A 20,721-nucleotide genomic window follows, 5' to 3' on the forward strand; every position below is an offset into this window, starting at 1 on the left:
CAACAAAACTAGGAGGCAGGCACGGAATGGGAGAAGATATTTACAAATGACATTACAGATAAAGAGCTGAAATCCAAGATCTATTAAGAACTTTTTAAACTCAATACTCAAAAAACAAATAACCCAGTCAAAAAATGGGTAGAAGACATGAACAGACATTTCTCCAAAGAAGACATACAAATGGCTAATAGAAACATGAAAAAATGCTCAACATCACTAGCCATCAGGGAATTACAAATCAAAACCACAATGAGCTACCACCTTACACTGATAAGAATGGCAAAAATTAACACAACAGGAAACAATAAGTGTTGGTGAGGATGTGAAGAAAGGGGAACCCTCTTACATGGTTGGTGGGAATGCAAGCTGGTGCAACCACTCCGGGAAACAGTATGGACATTCCTCAAGATGTTAAGAATAGAGCTACCCTATGACCCATCAATTGTACTACTAGATATTTATCCCAAAGATGCATATGCAGTAAAAAGAAGGGGTACCTGCACCCCAGTGTTCATAGCAGCAAAGTCCACAACAGCCAAACTGTGGAAGGAGCTGAGATACCCTTCAACAGATGAATGAAGAAGATATACACAATGAAATATTATTCAGCCATCAGAAAGGATGAATACCCACCATTTGCATTGACATGGGTGGAAATGGAGGGGATTATGTCAAGTGAAGTAAGTCAAGCAGAGAAAGACAATTATCGTATGGTTACACTCATATGTGGAACATAAGCAATAGCACAGAGGACCATAGGAGAAGGGAGGGAATCCAAACGGGGAGAAATCAGAGAGGGAGATGAACCGTGAGAAACTAGGGACCCTGGGAAACAAACTGAGGGTTTCAGAGGGGAGGGTATAAGAGGATGGGGTAACAGGGTGGTGGGTATTAAGGAGGGCACATGCTGTGATGAGCACTGAGTTTTATACATAATTAATGAATCACTGAACACTACATCAAAAACTAATGATATACTACACAGTGGCTAACTGAACATAAAACAAAAACAAAAACCCAGAGACATGCGAAGTGTTTAAAACAATGCCTGGGAAGCGCCTGGGTGGTTCAGTCAGTTAAGTTTGGCTCAGGTTATGACCTCAGGGTCCTGGAATGGAGCCCCACATCGCATAGGGCTCTCTGCCCAGGGGGAGTCTGTTTCTCCTTCTCCTGCTACCCCTGCTTGTGTTCGCTCACTGTCCCTGTCAAATATATAAATAAAATCTTAAAAAAAATCCCAAAACAATGCCTGGCACACAGAAAGCCCCATCCTGAGGCATTATGTTCAAAGAACATGAAATCGATTAGCTTTGTGAAACCTCGTGCACCATACAGCACAATCAACACATTACCTATTACTTCAAACTTCAATTATCACTTATGGCTGGTCTATGAAGGTATTGCTTACCTGGATCAAAATTATCACCAAATATTCTCTTGGCAGGAATCTTCAGGGCCATAGCAGGAAATTGTTTCTTTAACTAGAATTTTTAAAAATACCATTATACGAACTTAACTGGTTATACATGTACCAAAACAAATTACAATCTGATTTTCAAGAAAATCTGTAAGGCATACTTTTAAGGACATCATGATCAAATAAATACAATATTAAATTATACCAATAAAATAACATTAGCTTGTCTAATCATCCTATTTTGTCCCAATAGAACACTTAGTATCTTTGTGACCCTGGATAAGTTACTTAACATCTCTGTGTTTCAGTTTTCTTGTTTGTAAAATGGAGATAATTTTAGAGCTTAGATAAGAATCTGGAGTAAAGCTCTGAATACATGTTACTCACCATTTATTACCTCAAGAGAAGTTGTGATCTTTGCATTCTTTCTAAATGATCAGACTTAACAATTGTTTTTAAGAAAGTGGTGAATTTTGTTTTCCAATAGCCTCTGCTCTAGCCTACCCCTTATTAAAATTTTAATACATCTGCTTATCAGATTTGCTTATCCCAGGACAAAGAACAATGTGGCCCTGAAGACCTTAAATTTGGGGCAGTAAAGTCATTAAAATGGGCTAAGGCTTATTTTTATTATAAGCTTCATGTCAAAAAACTACACACACACACACACACACACACACACACACTACATACCCAACTACCGAAATGTCAGAAAATACAAAGAATGGAAGAATATTAATCACTCTACACCATGAGTATGCAGTCAGCAAAATTCGGACTGAAAAATCTGTAGACAAATGACCCTACTTTTTCAACAAAGAACTGTAAAGGAAAGAAAAGAGAGGTGGAGGGGGAGACTTTGTGACATAAAGACACTTCATAGATTTATTAACCAGTCATATAAACACTGACTATTAGATATTAAAATGTTATTGTTAATTATTTTCACATGTGATTACTAATTGTGTGTGTGTGTGTGTGTGTGTGTGTGCATTTTTAAAGAACTTTTATCTTTTTAGAGACATATACTAAAATATTTACAGATGAAATGAAACGAAGTCTAAAATTTGCTTCAAAATTACAGTGGGCTGGCTAGGGAAAGAGATGAAACAAGAATGGCCGTGTATCTGGACCTAAGACAGCTGGCTGGTACGTTATATTATTTTCTATATTTATGCTATTCTACTTCTGTATATGTGCAATAATTTCTACAATTTAAAATGCAGGGGCACCTGGGTGGCTCAGTGGTTTAAAGCCTCTGCCTTCGGCTCAGGTCATGATCCTAGGGTGCTGGGATTAAGCCCCGCATTGGGCTCTCTGCTCCGCAGGAAGCCTGCGTCCTCCCTTCTCTCTGCCTGACTCTCCGCCTACTCGTGATCTCTGTCTGTCAAATAAATAAATAAAAATGTAAAAAAAAAAAAAAAATTTAAAATGCAAACTACAATCATAAAAATACATTTCTATGGACAAAATATTTATAGAATGGATATTTTACTTTTTGTTTTTTTCTTTTACTCTAAAGGGAGCACAGGGAAAGAATTTGTGTTTTCAAACTTAGGGATGGGGAACCTGGGTGGCTCAGTGAGTTGGGCTTCTGTCTTCAGCTCAGGTCAGGGTCTCAGGGCCCTGTGTCGGGCTCTCTGCTCAGCGGAGAGCCTGCTTCCCCCACTCCCTCTGCCTGCCTCTCTGCCTACTTGTCATTTCTCCCTCTGTGTCAAATAAATAAATAAACAAAAATCTTTTTAAAAAAACAACTTAGAGAAATCCAGGCCAGGCTGAACCTCACTTCTATGGTTTCAAGGAACACAACTGACATGATTCCTGTGTTTTGCTTTGCCACCCTCACTGCAGGACGCACAGAATTTGGAGTTACAGAAAAACAGGCAGACAGAGAAAATGGAGAAATAAGAAAAAGATGAAAAAAGGAAGAGAAATACAGAAAAAAAGAGGGAGAAGGATAATAAAAACTCAACTAGATTTGAGGAAAAATTTCTGCAGAAAGCTTAAGATGGGATGTTTGATGGAATAAGGAAATGAAAGTGATCATGGTGGGGGAGAGTACCCCAAACAAATCATTCACTTCTTCTTTATATTTAAAGCTATTCAAATATTAACACCCTTAAACTAATTAATCTCTAGCTATTTATTTACAGAAAGTGAGGGGTGGGGAGGCAGGGAGGGATACAGGAAAAGGGAGAAGCAAACTCCCTGCTGTGAGGCTTGATCTCAGGACCCTGGGTATCATGACCTGAGCTGAAGGCAGACATTTAATCAACTAAGCCATCCAGGCACCCCAGACATCCATAATCTCTAGTTACTTAAATCATGAAACCACCATGACATGAGGATGGCTCTTCACTCATGCAAGATTTCCACACTGCTGAGTTTTTAGGCCACATCCCCTACATTCCTCCTTCTTATAAACAATTCTACAGAAGGAAACACGTTTAGAAGGTAAATCTGACTCATATAATCATTTAAGCAAATATAGAAAGAACCTCAGATTTTCAGTTATTCGTAGTTCACTGGAAAAAACCTGATCTTATTTCTCTAAGAAGTTCATATAAACTATCTACATGTGCATATGTTTGTTAAAGTACCATCATGATAGCTATGGTCAAATCTGTACAATCCTCAAAAAATGCCGATCATTTACATAACGGTATCCAAGAATTTCAAACAGAGCTGGCAATTCAACCCTCACCCAGTCTCCAATATAAACTATTTTTTAATGTAATTATTTTTTAATCTCTCAACATTATGGGGTACCTGGGTGGCTCAGTCAATAAAGTATCTGACCCTTGATCTCAGCTCAAGTCTTGATCTTGGGGTCATGAGTTTGAGCACTGCTTTGGGCTCTAAACTGCATGTGGAACCTACTTAAAAATAAAATAAATAAATAAATAAAAATGATTAACATTACAGAAGATAGCCTCATGTACAAATTGTTTTTGGATATTATTTTGTTTCAAAAGTGTGACTTCACTTACAGTAAAAAAAAGACTGCCTCGATAGCCTCTAATTAAGCAATTAAAAATATATATAGAGAGAGTTCGGTTACATATGCATTAAGGAAAAATTTAAGAACAGAAGAAAACACAGTAAAAATACTACAGTTACCTCTGAGTAGCAACATAGGAGGGGTGATTTTTAAGTTTAAACACTTAATTTCCTCCACATTCCAGATTTTCTAGAATACATATTAATTTTACACAGGAAAAAATGCCATTTAAAAACTTAAGTATTACTTTTTAATTCAATTTAATTTAATTCAATTCAATTTTAACTAGCAAAACATTTGAATACTATTTCAAAGAAAAACACAGTGAAATACTAAATAGAAATGAATTGGAAAGGGCACCTGGGTGGCTCAGTCAGTTAAGCATTTGCCTTTGGCTCAGGTCATGATCCTGGAGTCCTGGGATTAAGCCCCATCAGACTCCCTGCTTGGCAGGGAGCTGCTTCTCTCTCTGCCTATCACCCACTCATGTGCGTGCATGCAAGTGCGCGCGCTCTCTCTCTTTCTCTCTCTCTCTCTCTAGTAGATAAATAAAATCTTAAAAAAAAAAAATGAGTCAGAAGCCTTACTTTCGTGACTTAACAAAACATGGAATGTTGTACAGCTAGTCACTGGATTCATTCAGGCCCATTTAGGAAGTTAGTTATCTCTTAACTGAGATATGTTTAACTTTCTCCATATTTAAAGATTTTACAAATGGTAAGTCACACACTTCTGCATCTATTTAATTCTACTTTTTTAAAATCAAGAGACAGCGTTAAAAAATTTGAAAAAAATTACCTTCTGAATACGAAACAATTTTTTCTGAAGGATGCCTGGTAATCTACCATTTATTAAATAATGACATAAAGAGATTCCTATTTATGCTTAGGGCAGAGAAAAATTGAAATTTGGGATTTAAAGCATAACTGCTTTTTTCTTTAATTGAAGCAAAGCTCAGAACCCAGAGCTGTCTTAATAATGTGAGGTCTACAATGACCAACACAGGTGGTGTTCTTTGGCCTCCTAGGTATGTATGACTAATACTCTACAATGGACAATAATACACAAGCACTGGTTTGATCTGGCCTGATGTGTTAAAAGGACCATGGTGCTCCTGCTTCCTCCTTAAAAATAATATTTAATATCTAAATTTTGAATATATAAAAATAGTTTGTATTAATTTAAATAATTAATGATTCCTTAGATATCACCCCCCCACCCTACCAGTAACTGTCAGAACTTAACATTTTAGTTGTGTTGGCTACTTAAAATCTGGAACCGAAGACTTAACTCCGGCCAAAAATGCAACTATATAAGGAAGGTAAGCTTATGACAAACTTTCAGACCTAAATCTAGTTGCTGGGCAATTTAACCAGAAACAAAACGGCGATAAACAACTATTAGTGAGGCAGTAGAAAGAATTTATTTCTAATATTCTGATATTAACTGTATTTTAAGCTGCACATATAATTTTCACATCTTTAAGAGTTTACTCGAAAATTCTCAACAATCCTCTCTCCACCCTTTTTTGTAGAAATTCCAAAGTTAGGATGCTTCTGAAGAATCTCTTACCCTTTTCTGCTTATCTGTTTGAGAAGGAATATTATTTAATCAAAGAAATCTCTCTTGGGGTCCCTGGGTGGCTCAGTCGGTTATGTGTCTGCCTTTAGCTCAGGTCATAGTCTCAGGGTCCTGAGACTAAATCCCACATCAAATTCCCTGCTCAGCAGGGAGGCTATTTCTCCCTCTTCCTCTGTCCCCTTGCATCTCTCTCTCTCTCTCAAATAAATAAATAAATACATAAATAAAATCTTTAAAAAAAAAATCTCTCTCATTTGTAAGTTTTCTTAGGTGTTTTATTTCATTACATATTTTTTAAGTTTTATTTATTTAAATACTCTCTATACTTAATATGGGGCTTGCACTCACAACCCTAAGATCAAGAGTTCCACACTCTTCCAACTGAGCCAGCCAGGAACCCTCAGGTATTTTGTGTTAAAAAAAATCCGGGGACACCTGGGTGGCTCAGTGGGTTAAGCTTCTGCCTTCAGCTCAGGTCATGATCTCACGGCGTTGGGATCAAGCCCCACATCAGGCTCTCCGCTCAGTGGGGAGCCTGCTTCTCCCTCTCTCTGCCTGACTCTCTGCCTACTTGTGATCTCTGTCTGTCAAATTAATAATTTGTTTTAAGATTTTATTTATTTATTTGATAGAGAGAGACACACACAGCAAAAGAGGAAACTCAAGCAGGGGGAGTGGGAGAGGGAGAAGCAGTCCTCCTGAGCAGGCAGCCCAATGCAGGGCTCGATTCCAGGACCCTGGGATCATGACCTGAGCTGAAGGCAGACGCTTAACGACTGAGCCACCCAGGCACCCCAATAAATAAAATCTTTAAAACAAACAAAGTTCCCGCAGACTGACATTTACTTACAGTATTGTAAAGCTTATCAAACTCTGCATATCTCCTGAAGACAAACCACTCACTCCTGCCCATTGAGACCAGAACTTTATAAACCTGTGGAAATAAAAAATAGCATTAACAAAACTTGATTGCAAAAAAAATTCATTAGCTACTTAGTAGGTGAATCACCCATTTTTATACTCATGATTAGACATCCATGTTTATGCATGATTCTCTAAAATACACAAGTATACTGGCTAAAAGACTCACTTAGTCTTCTTGAAAGGAGATATTTTATTTTATTTATTTTTTAGGAGATATTTTATTTTTAAAATGTTATGAAATATTTCTACAGTTTTCAAAAGAATAACACAGTGAACACCTGTGAATTCATTCAGATGTCTGAATTCTAACATTTGCCATTCTTGCTTCAGACCCTTTCCCCAAGATTACAACATTATAGATTCAATTGATGCTATTCTCCTCTCTTCTTCCCCAGCAGTAACCATTATCTTGAAATTATAAAGTATTTTCCAAAGTGATGCGGGGCACACAGTAAAGACTCAGCTAAAAGTTCTCCTTCTAGGTCATCTTGTACACAGTATTTTTCAAACGAGGAATTATCCTCAGACTTCCTACTACTATCTTACCTGTGTTTAATAATCATATATAAATATATATAACTCCATATAACCAGAGTCAACAACCCTATGAAGTAAGCAGAACAAATACTATAACCCTTACTATATATGTTAGAAATTATGGCTCAAAAAAGTTTAATAATTTGCCCAAATTCACAGACTTATGAGACTAAAATGCAAACCTTTTAGCCCTTTATATACCAGAGCCAGTATCAAATCATCAACCATTATAATACAGAATTAATTCTGATAATCCATCCCATCCCATTCTCTCAGAGTATAATTCAACATAATAATGTAGAGAGGATGGTTTGGGACTCTAAACATCTGTTTCATTTCTTTTTTTTCTTTCTTTTTAAAAGATTAATTTGAGAGAGAAAGCGAGAAAGAAGCATGAGGGGTGGGGAAGGGCAGAGGGAAATGAAGAGAGTCTTAAGCAGACTCCACACTGAGCAGAGAGCCTGACACAGGGCTTGATCCCGGAACCCTGAGATCATGACCTGACCTGAAACCAAGAGTCAGACACTTAACCAAGTATGCCACCCAGATGCCCCATGTGTCATTTCTAAAGAGAAAAGTAACAAGAACCAAGGTGTTTGAGGAAAAGCTCAATGATGAATAACTTGGGTTATGAATTAAAGAGATAGGAATTACTTTGGAGTTTACAATACAGCAGTCCACAGTCTTTCAGACAACTTGGAGTAAACAAGGTTTATTTTAGAACATGGGCATACAAATATGTATAAACTATCCTTTCCCATAAAAGATTGAAAGCTATGCTCACAGGTTCATAGATAATACTCTGAGGACAGCACCTCTCCAAGACTGCATGTGATTAGAATGAGAATTCTGTAGCACTCTGTAAGTTACGGTCACATTAGCAAGAGCACAGTGAGAAGGGTCCCAGGTTGCAAACCACATTCCTCTGTGAGAGAGAGGATAAGATCCCACACGGAAGGTGAAACAAAGTCCTTAGTATCAATCACTGGAGTTAAGTGATGGATTACTTAGACTGAGAGAAAAAGGGCACCCAGGTACCTACATGAGCTACATACATCTGGTGGTGGGTGGTAACATGGCTCTTCTGGTCTTAACCAAGAAGGCATCAAGTGGTCTAAGAGGAAGATGTTGGATGTAAGACACCAGATTTATTTGTAAGATGATACAGCTCACAAGGAGAGAAGAGGGAAGTAGAGGATAAAGAACCTGGTTAAGGGGCCGCTGAAGCTATGGTGTTTCTAAGACCAGATTACAGATTTAACTCATGGAGCACTCAGGATCAGACAGGACTGCTAGCAAAGAATCAGAAACTTAGGTTTAGATTATTGCAAGCTTCTTGAATTAGTTATGCTGGCTTCCTAGTATGGTAAGGTGGTTTCCCATGGTTACCCAAGGACAGCCAAGACTAGAAGCCACAAATAGGCTCCAGGCAGAAGCAGCCCTGCTTCAGATAAAGCCCCATGAAGTTACCAATCAGCCGTATGACTTATGAACAAGGGCTTTTTTTTTTTTTTTTTAAGATTTTTATTTATTTGAGAGAAGGAGAAAGCAGAGAAAGAGAAAGCCTAACTCAGGGCTCCATCCCAGGACCTCGGGATCACAACCTGAGCCAAAGGCAGACATTTAAGTGACGGAACCACCAAGGTGCCCTAAACAAGGGCCTATTACGTGAATTGAAATAAAACACCAACAGGTAACAACAAACTCTTCAAATTTTAAAAAACACTTTCATTTGCAAAAGATGCACAAGAATTCACAGATAGCAGTACGATACTTATTACAATATAAAATTATTATTATTTTTTTTTTTTAGTATTTCCTTACTGTCTTTTACCCCCAGAAAGTGAGTTCCTTGAGAGCCAGGGCTGTTATCATTCTTGCTACCTACCATACCCCCAGTGCCTAGAACAGCATCTAGCATGACGCAAAAACTCAATGACAATTTGTTGAATGGATAAATAATCTAAGTATAATTTAAACTTGGTTTAAATTAAGACATCCTAGAAGATAATGCATTTCTCTGTTAGAAGCTTCACAGCATAGATCTATATAAAAGACATGAGAACTAGAGTATAAAAATATTATCAAATAGCAAATAACACAATCTCTGTTTTTATTCCCAAGTATGACACAGGCATCTGGGACCCACTGAGGCTCAACACAGAGTCTGCGTTGGATGAGGTAGGGTCTATCCTTGTTGACTAGAACGGAGGTTCTTGAGGATTGCCCTGTAGTGATCAGCAACTAATATGTGAACTCAGTACTACTCTTCATTCAACATCAATTCAACAAATACTTCTAAAATATCCAACTCTGTCTGGGTACAGATAAAGCAACAGTGAAGAAGTTCTTATTTCAAAGGATCTTGCTAGTAGTCTAGTCTAGTCATAAATAAACACAAAATATATCAAGTAGTGATAACTGCTAATAAAAAATTTAAGAGGATAGGGGCACATGGGTGGCTCAGTCATTAAGCATCTGCCTTCAGCTCAGGTCATGATCCCAGGGTCCTGGGATCGAGCCCCACATCAGGCTCTCTGCTTGGCAGGAAGCCTGATTCTCCCTCTTTCTGCCTGTGTTCCCTCTCTTGCTGTGTCTCTCTCTGTCAAATAAATAAAATCTTAAAAAAAAAAAAAAGCTAAATAGGGTAGAGGCACCTGGGTAGCTCAGTTGGGTAAGTATCTGACTTTTGATCTCAGCTCAGGTCTTGATCTCAGCATTGTCAGTTCAAGTCCTGCAGCAGACTCAAGGCTGGATGTGGGGCCTATACTAAAAAAAAATGGGTGATGCACCTGGGGGGCTCAGTTGGCTAAGCATCCAACTCTTGATTTCGGCTCAGGTCATGATCTCCGGGTTTTGAGATTGAGCACTGTGTTGGGGTCTCTGCTGAGCTTGGAGGCTGCCTTAAGATTCTCTTTCCCTCTCTCTCTGCCCTTCACCAACCACCTCCTCCAAAATTAAATAGGGTAAGCAGGACAGACAGTAGGTGTACTCTACTGTATACCTCTACTGTACTGTAAAGAGTAGGAGTAGGGAGGGCTGTGAAGGTGCTATTTTATATAGGATGGTCAGAAAAAGCCTCTCTACAAAGGCAACGTTTGATCATCTGAAGCAAGGAAATGAACAAAGTGATCTGGAGGAGGCCTTCAAGAATGCAGGGGACAGCTCTGGGAACCGCTGGGTAAGAACAATGCTACAGACTTCCTGAACCTTTCAAAGATGGCATGAAAATACCTCTATCATGAAAAGTAAATGGACACTGAGATAACTCACTGCCTGTATTTGTTATATATGAACTTCCATCAAACTTGGCAGGAGGTTATGCCCTTCAAGGACAGAATGCTCATGGGTTTAAAAAAAAAAAAAAAAAAGAAAAGGGAAGGAAAAAAACCTTTCATACACTTCACTATTTTACTGAGGTACACTGACCTCTTATTTACCATCAATGTGACGTTTCTAAGACTTGCTTATAAGATTGTGGGATAAATGAACAATGTTTAAGATACTGCTGTAACAGACACTGAGCAGAGGCAAATGGCCAGACACACATTGCAGTCTTTCCTCAGTCTCTCCTCTGGGCTTTGGTACAGGGTATGGAGGTACATTTATTAAGAAAAGGAAAACAGGGGCACCTGGGTGGCTCAGTGAGTTAAAGCCTCTGTCTTCGGCTCAGGTCATAATCCCAGGGTTCTGGGATCGAGCCCTACATTGAGCTCTCTGCTCAGCAGGGAGCCTGCTTCTCCCTCTCTCTCTGCTTGCCTCTCTGCCTACTTGTGATCTCTATCAAATAAATAAATTTAAAAAAAAAAAAGAAAAGGAAAACAGAGGAGAGAAGAACAGAAGCTGTTTCTAGTTCCTTGTCTGGGACTTTGGGACAAAAGTGTCATTTGGGGGTTCCAGCCCCACCTACTTAAGAGAGGAGACTGGATCGCGCTTGCTCGCTCTCTCTCTCTCTCTCTGACAAATAAATAAATAGAATCTTAAAAACAAAACAAAACAAAAATACACATGGGTGGCTCAGTCAGTTAAGCATCTGCCTTCAGCTCAGGTCATGATCCCAGGGTCCTGGGATCAAGTCCCACATTAGGCTCCTTGCTCTGCAAAAAAGCCTGCTTCTTCCTCTACCTGCCACTCCCCCTGCATGTTTGCTCTCTCTTTCTCTGAAAAATAAATAAATAAAATCTTAAAAATGAAAGAAGGGAGGAATGAAGGAAAGGAGGAGACTGGAGTGGTCAGACCAAAGGGTTTAGTTTAACTCCTCAGTTTTCCCATGTGACATGAACTCTGAGTTGAAAGTCAGTTGTCATGGATGCAATGGCTGAAGCGAGGTGATCCCCAGGTCAGAGGTCAGGGTAGACCACTTGAATCAAGAGCAGTGAAAGGAATGGCAGAGCCTCAGTGGGGTCTACAGCCATCAAGACCAATAGGAAGCTGGGTCAGCAAGAGTCACCACCACTCTGGCTAAGCCAACAGAGAATAGAAAACAAATCAGTTGATTGACTGCAGATGCCAGCAGTGAATGCCAACAAAATGTCCAGGGCTAGATCAGGTCAACTACTGCTGGCTGTTTGCCAGATCAGTCACTCTACACCCAAAACAGCAAAGATCTAGAGGGCTGACAAGAATGCAAGAGCCTTCAGCAGGCTACCATGAGGTCAATCAATGACTCAATAAATACCATGAAAGGGGACACCTCTCCACTCATAAACCATGATGTCAAGTTGGAGAAGCGTGTGTTCAAATAGGAGAAATAGAGTAGAATGAAGACAGCCTTAGCATTTTAACTTAAAAGAACTGCTTACATTTTAGCTCAAACTAAGTGTTAAACAGAATTGAGTTAAATGAGTTGCTTTATACTACTCAGCAGGTGGTAGAAGATTACAAGGAAGAGCAGATCAGTTATAGACAAGATAAATGAAACTGTTTCAGGGGGAGAAGGGGAGGGGATCTCTGAATATACACACAAACAGGACTGCTGGGAATAAAACAGGATGTTTCATTACACTCATTAGAGAAATAGCTACTCTCACTGATACAATGATTCAGCAAACATTCACTGTGTTTATTCTTTATAGTTCCATATTAGATATTATGGTGATAAAAAAGATAAAATTAGAAATGAACTTTGCCTTTCAGGTAAAAAAGAGATAAAATACTGGATTAAATACTTCAAAAACTGAGGTAGAAAATGATTAATGTCATAAGAAAGGTGCTGTGGAAACTGCAAGACAGGGGTTCTTAACATGGGATCCATGACTTCTGGAGTCCATTCACCTCCTGATAATGCATGTGAAATTATGTGCATTTGTAAATCACTGTGCCTGCACAATTTTTAGTGAAAGGATCTACTGAAGTTTCATAACTTTTTCCCCAGGGAATAAGTAAACAGGCAAAAATCTGAAAAGTAAACTATATTCTGTTACAGTACAAAGGAAAGACCGTGGAAGATATATAATTTTAAAGGTGTGTAAGATCTGGATTATGTGAAAACATGGGATGGAGGAGTTCTAGGTTAGGGAAGAACAAAAGCAGATATGGAAATATTATCTATATTCATTTTTTTCTCCATACGCTTTATAGTACATACTTACAGTAAACCTCTTCTTTTTCTCTCTGTGTTCATCAGAACTGGGAATGCTGACACTTGGGCAGCTTTCCTTGTAGTCCATGTTATAATCCCTTTGAGTTTATTGTCTCAAAAGGACACCAAAAAATAAGTCCGAAGAAATAGTCAGCAGAGGACACAGTTAGTTAATCCAAAACATAAAACCTCTGGAGGTAATATTCAAATTCCATCATGCAACCTTAATCAACAGAAAAAAGAAAAAAAGAAAAGAAAAAGAAAAAAAGAAAGCATGGATTAGCAAAATAATTTAAAAATACAATGATTTGTCATTATTCACAGGACCCACTTTATGTTTATTCTGTCAGGAATTTACATTTGATCCTAAAGCGCAGCCCAGGTTAGAGATAGAGTTTTTCTGCCCCATCAATAGATATACCACAATGAAACATGTGTGTCCCACCTGCCTTCCTTATTATGAAGAAATTCTAGGAGCTACAGTTCAGGTGAACTGACACCAACTTGCACCTAAAAGGGTTCTATTTTGTTAGATTTCGAGGAGGGTTTTTCAATGTTTATTTTCCATTTTTTTTTTTAAGTTTATTTATTTAAGTAATCTCTACACCCAAGGTGGGGCTCCAACTCACGGGCCTGGGATTCAGAGGCACATGCTCTTCTGACTGAGCTGGCCAGGCAGTCAAGTGTGTTTTTTCAGACTTCTTGCATCAAGATGAGCAGGCGAAGCCTGCTTCAGATTAGGATCCTATATAGTAATTATTTACTCCTGTATTAGATGTGAGGCAACTGAGACATGGAGACATTAAATAAATTACCCATCCAGGATGTGAACCCAGGCTGTGTACACGGCTCCAGTCTTGACTCTTAACCACTGCGCTAAGCTGCATTTTAACAACTGTGGATTTTATGCCCTGGGCCCCTGGTCAAAGATATTACAATCTTCCTATAGAACAAATACAGTTATGTTATTATCATTCTGCCCGAGGACAAAGGGCTTGATATGTCAAACTGATGTCACTTTTGCTACACACAGCAGCTCACTCTCTCCACTGATACAAAATAATACCCTTTAAAGAGTTACTTTGCCAGTTTCCCTGGTGACTAATTTTAGGAAGTCACACCGACAGATCTAATAATTGTAAATACATTACAGTGAAGCAATGATTTCAAATATCTACCAATAGGCGTTGCATATTCAGGTATGGTGAGTTTGAACTGGTTATAAAGGTGCTTCCTTTGAGAGGATTCAAAACCCACTTTGCTAGACCGGATGAATGCAGTCAAGAAGGATTTACATGTAGTTGAATTAGTTGTCAGAAAACATAGATACGTAGCTGACGCACTCCTAAGCTCAGAGTGCCGCATAAAAGCAGCCAGCTTCTTTAGCTCACCCATTAGACCAGGGCGGCCACCTGATCAAAGTCTTGCCCGCAGTCCCAGCGCTCTACTGCCACAGAATCAGAGCAGATGGAACCTTAGCTCTTCTAAGACAGATTAACCTTGTCTAGGAGCCCGAGACCGACATCAGCCCATTCTCTATCTGTAGCAGAAATGACAAGAGAGTGGAAGTCACAGTGCTACACTTTCCACACCTATCCCTTGAGAATGTGAGACTCAGGGCATGGTGGGCCCTGCTGGTACCATATTATGTATGAGCTTGAAGGTCTGTTTGTGCCTAACTGTGCACAATCCACAGGAGCAGAACTAGAGGAGGACATCAAGTCTCAGGTCTTCCCTTTGGAAGGGACAATAAGGTATGACATTAAATGGCATCAGAAACACATGAGGGGGGAAAGAGCTCAGAAGCAGGATAAGTTGTTTCATACAAGATACCCAGAGTACAAGTATAGTAGGCAATTTAGTATAGAGCCCAGCACTTAGGGGGATGCCAATTCTCCTAACTACCTATTCTTCTCACCCCTTATTGCACCCTAACGACAGTTAGCTCCACAAGAACCGAGGAAGAAGTTCAACTCTGGGAAGAGACCACTTTTATAATGGAAAATTTGCAGAATCTCAGAAATTTTTACCAGTAAGAGTCTGAAGAGCATATATGGGAGTACATTCAAAGGATTGAGGAGGACTAAATAGGAGATTACTGTGATCCTATAATGGTCACAGTCCTTTTCCAGACCTCCCTGAGAGAGACCTGCACCCATGCACAGGGGTGACAGCCCCCTGTGGAAAGAGAAATATATAGTCCTTTCAAGGGTTACTAGACACTAGACCTAAACTGATACTAATCCCTGAAGATCCAAAGCAGGGCCCACAGGTCAGAGTGCATATCTCATTCCAGAAAAGAGATGAGTGATGAAGTCAACCCTGGTATCCCATGGTGGGTACCATGCGAACACAGGCCCATCCTGTGGTTACCTCCCTAGTCCTAAAATTTTTGTGCAAATGGATATACTTAGTAACTGGCCAAGCTCCCACATTGGTTCCCTGTCCTATGTCATAAAAGCCATATGGAAGAAATGGCCAGGAAGAAACCCCTGGAACTCTTCCCCTCTCCCTACTATGAAAGTAAACCAAAAACTGTACCACATCCATGGGAGAAGCTCAGAAATCGGTACTACTATCAAAAACACTGAAGGATACAGAGGCGTTGATTCCTATTATATCTCCTTTTTTTCCTTGCCAAAAGCCAGAAAGATCTTGGAACATAACAACAGATGGTGAGGCCAATCATGGCTGCACTTCTAAATGTGATACTTCTTGCTGGAGAAAATGAGCAAAACGTCTGCTAGCTGGTAGATAACTGCTGACCCAGCAAATGCTTCCTTTTCCATCATCATCAGTAAGAACAGTATGATGCAATTTCCCACCAAGTGCCAGACAGCAGTGCACCTTCAATGTTTTACCTGAGGGCTATTTCTGCACTGCCATAATATAGTCTGGAAGGACCTCGATCATCTCAGTATCCCAAAGATTACGACACTGGTCCATCACACAGATGGCATTCTGTCAACCAGATCTCGAGAACAAAGAAGTAGCAAGCACTCAGGATGCCTTTGTAAGATATATGTACAAGCCAGAGAATGGAGATAAAAGCCATAGAAGTTCAGGGATCTACTACATTGATGGTTTCTATGGTTCCAGATGTCTGAAGCAGGATATTGCATCTGAAGTAAAATTGCTACACTTGGCACCATGTCCATTAAGAAAGACGTAACATAACTGGTGAGTTTCATACGTGGATATAACCCATGAGGCTGCCAGTTTTTTCTGGGGCCTGATTCAAGAGAAGGTTCTTCAGCAGTAAAAGCTGCCCTAACTCTTGGGGCTATGCTTTAGCACACCCACTAGTACCACAAATGACATGACAGACAGGGATGGGGTAAGAAGCCTCTGACAAGCATCCAGAGAAGAGTAAGAGTTACAGACTCCTTAGGGTACTGTCAATAAGTTTTTTCCATTTGGTTCCTGGCTTGCTACTCAGCTCTGGCAAAGATTATATTCCTGCCCACGGGAAACCAAGAGACTATGTAGTAAGAACAGCCGTCATGAGAAGTATTATCTGACCAACCAATTCATAAAACTGGACTGTACGAAAGCTTTCCACTTGGTATGCTGAAAGCAAGACTGGGCCTGAGCAGGTCTGGAAGGCACAAGTAAACCGCAGGAAAACCTGGTACTTGTAACACCTTCCTTGTAAGCTCTGGCACCACACACTCACGGAGAGGATCCTACGATCAGTTAGTAGAGGAGGGAAAAGACATGCCCATTTGTGAATGGACATGCACGGTATGCAAGCCCCAACCAGAAATGAAACACTGTAGCTCTACGAAGGGATGGTCCTGACAGAGTTGTGAAGGGAACTCTTCCCATTAGGCACAATTCTGAGCAGTACATGTCAGGAGACAGGTGTCAGGAGAAATGCATGCCCAAGGAATGTATCTACACTGACTTGTGGCCAATGGCTAAAGGATGGCTCACTGGTGAAAGAGCTGGAAAGAACAAGATTTGAATTGTTTTTCAAAGGGGAGAGCATATTCCCATACGTTGTACTTTCATTTTTTTAAAAAATAAACATTTAAAAAAGTTTAAAAAGGAGGAGAGGGGGTGCCTGGGTGGCTCAGTAGGTTAAGCCTCTGCCTTCAGCTCAAGTCATGATCCTGGGGTCCTGGATCAAGCCCTGCTTGGCAGGGAGCCTGCTTCCCCCTCTCTCTCTGACTTCCTCTCTTCCTACTTGTTATCTCTCCCTGTCAAATAAATAAAATCTTAAAAAAATAAAGTAAAATAAAAATAAAAAGGAGAGGTTTGCAGATGTACTGGAAGGAGTGGAAGTTGGCTGTGCCAAGTTAAGATTATTTTAACTGGTTAGATGACTGAGAAGCAGAAAGTTGTTGAAGGTATTTACCAAACTCAGATCTAAGACTTCTGGGAATTCGTGAGCATCCTGGGAGAATCAATCTATTAGACCTCAAAGAAGAGATGTACTTATTTTCCACTGTGACCTGGTCTGAACTTCATGGGATCAGAAATTCCAAAGAAGTGCAGAAATATCTGAAAAAATGAAATCACTCTTTCAGAAGCAATTCATTCATCTTGGTGCTATGAATCATTGCTTACACTTCTTTGCTTGCCTTTTTTTTTTTTTTTAAGATTTTATTTACTCATTTGAGAGAGAGAGAGAGAGAGAGAGAGAGAAAGCATAGGCAGGGCAAGGGGAGAGGGAAAAGGAGACTCCCCATGGAGCCGAGAGGTGGACATGGGGCTCGATCCCAGGACCTGGAGAGCAAGACCTGAAGCGAAGACAGATGATCAAACATCTAAGCCACCCAGGCCTCCTCTTTGCTTGCTTTTGATGCCTAAATATGTAAGGTTCCTGAATGATCAAGTATTTGTCATATCAGTTTCTGGAGTACTCATATTCAATCTTAAGGCAATGTCTGTGTTTGCACGGCTCTCTGACAATACACATCATTTTGTTGACATGGAGACCCATTAGCAACATATAAACTAGTATCAGAACAGCAATGGTCCCTGACTCAATGCACCTTCAGTCCTCAAAAGGACAAAACTGGCTGAAGAGTGATATTCTCCCTGATTTCATCAATAAGGACGACTGAACCTGGGCTAAAAACTGTGTTTTTATGTGATAAAATTTGGCTCAATTACCTTCTTGAGTCACTTTCAAATTACTTACAAAATTCACTAACTTTGCTATTTGAATATAAAAATAATAATCATAAAAATTAAAGGCATATAGAAAAGCATATAGAAAAATATCCAGCATCTTAGCACACAGCAGACATGTACAGTCAATATTTTTGGCATATATTTCATTTTTTTTCTATATGTCTATAAACATATATGGGTGTGAGAATGTGTCTGTATTATGAGTATGTATGTACTCATGTATTAAAATGAAGGAAAATATTGTTTTACAAATTTGTACTTTAAACTCTATAATGTATTTTATTTTAATACCAGTAACCATAGTGATGATTATTATTACTGTTTGCTAGGCACTGGGTTGATATTTAATCTTCACAGTAACCCTAGGAGATACTATTGTCACTCTCCTTTTACATGGGAGCTAATAGACACAAAACTGGACTAAGTAACTGCTTGAAGTCACTGAGGCAAGTAGTTGGCGGAATCAGAACCTGAAGTGATGTCTCATTCCAGAACCTCTGCTTTAACATGACACTATAACCCTTTCCTTCTCGAGACAACCTCAGGTTTGATGGAGGGATGCTTTCACTGAGAAAACAGTCTAGTCCTGTTAAACTGAAAGCTAAGCCTATCCCCTACCCATGTGTGCTTTATCAAGCCATCCAACCTGATAAGAAAATGGTCACTGCCCCAGTAAAGTGACCAATCTGGATTTCCAGGAGGAAACCTGGATGTCATTACACAGCATGGGGAGGGGAATTATGTCTGAATTAAGGAGATTCAGGGGCGCCTGGGTGGCTTAGTGAGTTAAAGCCTCTGCCTTCGACTCAGGTCATGGTCTCAGGGTCCTGGGATCGAGCCCCGCATCAAGCTCATTGCTCAGCAGGGAGCCTGCTTCCTCCTCTCTCTCTGCCTGACTCTCTGCCTACCTGTGATCTCTGTCTGTCAAATAAATAAATAAAATCTTAAAATACACACACACACACACACACATTTGAATTAAGGAGATTCGGTGAGGCATGTCTAACAGTACTGGTCAATGGAAAACTGGCAACTCAGTAAACAGACTTGGATCCTGTGGGAATGAATGTTTGGGGTCCTCCACCAGGAAACTCGGACAAGCTAAGGTGTTGGAAGAGGGTAGGGGAACATAAAATAGGTATTATTATCAACTTGAGGCAAAAGACTAGCTACAGATGCCAAGACTATAGCAATTTTGTTTTAGTTTAGTTTTCTTCTCTGTTCCCTTCTCTGAACACTGGCAGTGGTTCCAGGTGGGAGTGTGAATGCACTGAATACAGTGCCTGTCAGTGACAGACTGTGTTTCCCCTGAGTTAGGAACATAAGTGTTATGCCCAAAGTGTAAGAGGGAATACTGAAGAACAGGAAGGGGAGGACTCTGCTGGATATCCTCTGTGTCTGTTCAGATCCATATCCACCCTGCTCCATGCCCTGGGATGCTGACCTCGACAGCCTGCACACTTTAGGCCTCCCTGCTTTCTAGCTGCTGGTTGATTTCATGCCTCTGGCATGATGGGGGGCGGGAAACATTTGCTCATCTTGCTCCCTCCTGAGCAGGCTGCAGTTTGGTAGTACTGGTTCCTCCCTCTAAGGCCAAAAACTCCTGAGAGATGATTCCGTCCTGTGGGGATAAAATGCTACAATTCTCCACCTCAGTCCCTGGACAAAACTAATCTAAACCCTTGTTTCCTAATCTGGAAAATGAGGCTAGCAACACCTACTTCAAATGGTTGTTTAAGCATATGAGATAAGAAAAAGATCTCACTCTGTAAAAGTAGTCAATAAATTGGATCTAAGACATAGCGATTCATTTCAAATTACTTTTTATTCCTTTGTTCAACATACTTATTAGGCATTCCTTAGGAATTAAGCAATAAGACAAAGAGAAGAGAAAATCCCACCTGCAAAGACCTTATCTCATGGGGAATAATGATAAGCAATATAAAAATTTCAACACCTCACTAAGTGTGATGTTATGTGTATGCATGGTATACCACGAAATGACAGAGAAGGGCCACAAATGAAGACTGTCATATATTCTCAGCCTAACTAAAAATAAAGCCAGGCAGATACTGTAGCAGAAGTTTGAAAGAAATCACATTTGCCTGCTTCAATTTTCTCTGGAAAAAGGAAGCTAAAACCATATGTTGGAAATGAGGATGCTGCTTCAAGAAAAACAATGAGATTAAATCACTTGCCCCCCATAATAACTATTATTATTATTTAAAGAAAGAAATCACTTGTCTAAGCTATGATCCGGTTAATTGCTTGGATTTAAGTCCAAATTTGACTACCTCCAAAATCTATAGATACTTGTTTGTTATACTACACTGTCTCACTTTAAATAAGGTCTTCCTTCTCTTCAAGCTAGATCAATCCAGTAGCCTAACAACATTTAATATTTCATAGCTAAGTTTAATATAAGCCAGACTGTGGCTCCTCACCAAAGCCTTACTGACAGGAAAACCAAGGAGACACTGCAGCATGAAAAAGGTAATCTGCCCCAGGTAGTGGGTTCAGGATTTGAACCCAGGTGGT

The 20,721-nt window shown here is 39.7% G+C and overlaps 1 protein-coding gene across 3 annotated transcripts in view; it reads right to left on the minus strand.

Moving 5' to 3' along the window:
• Positions 1–20,721, minus strand: part of LOC309858835 (serine/threonine-protein kinase Sgk3) — a 144,811-nt gene that overhangs the window by 55,632 nt on the left and 68,458 nt on the right. For all 3 annotated transcript variants that reach the window (XM_082719131.1, XM_082719130.1, XM_082719132.1), the window contains exons 2-4: positions 13,052–13,264; positions 6,850–6,933; positions 1,409–1,481 (exon numbers count right to left, since the gene is read on the minus strand). In XM_082719131.1, coding sequence (XP_082575257.1) covers positions 1,409–1,481; positions 6,850–6,933; positions 13,052–13,129 — 235 coding nt within the window. In that variant the 5' untranslated portion in view covers positions 13,130–13,264. The remainder of the gene's footprint in view (positions 1–1,408; positions 1,482–6,849; positions 6,934–13,051; positions 13,265–20,721) is intronic.

This window comes from Mustela nivalis (genome assembly GCF_964662115.1).
Source record: "Mustela nivalis genome assembly, chromosome: 2".
NCBI lineage: Eukaryota > Metazoa > Chordata > Mammalia > Carnivora > Mustelidae > Mustela > Mustela nivalis.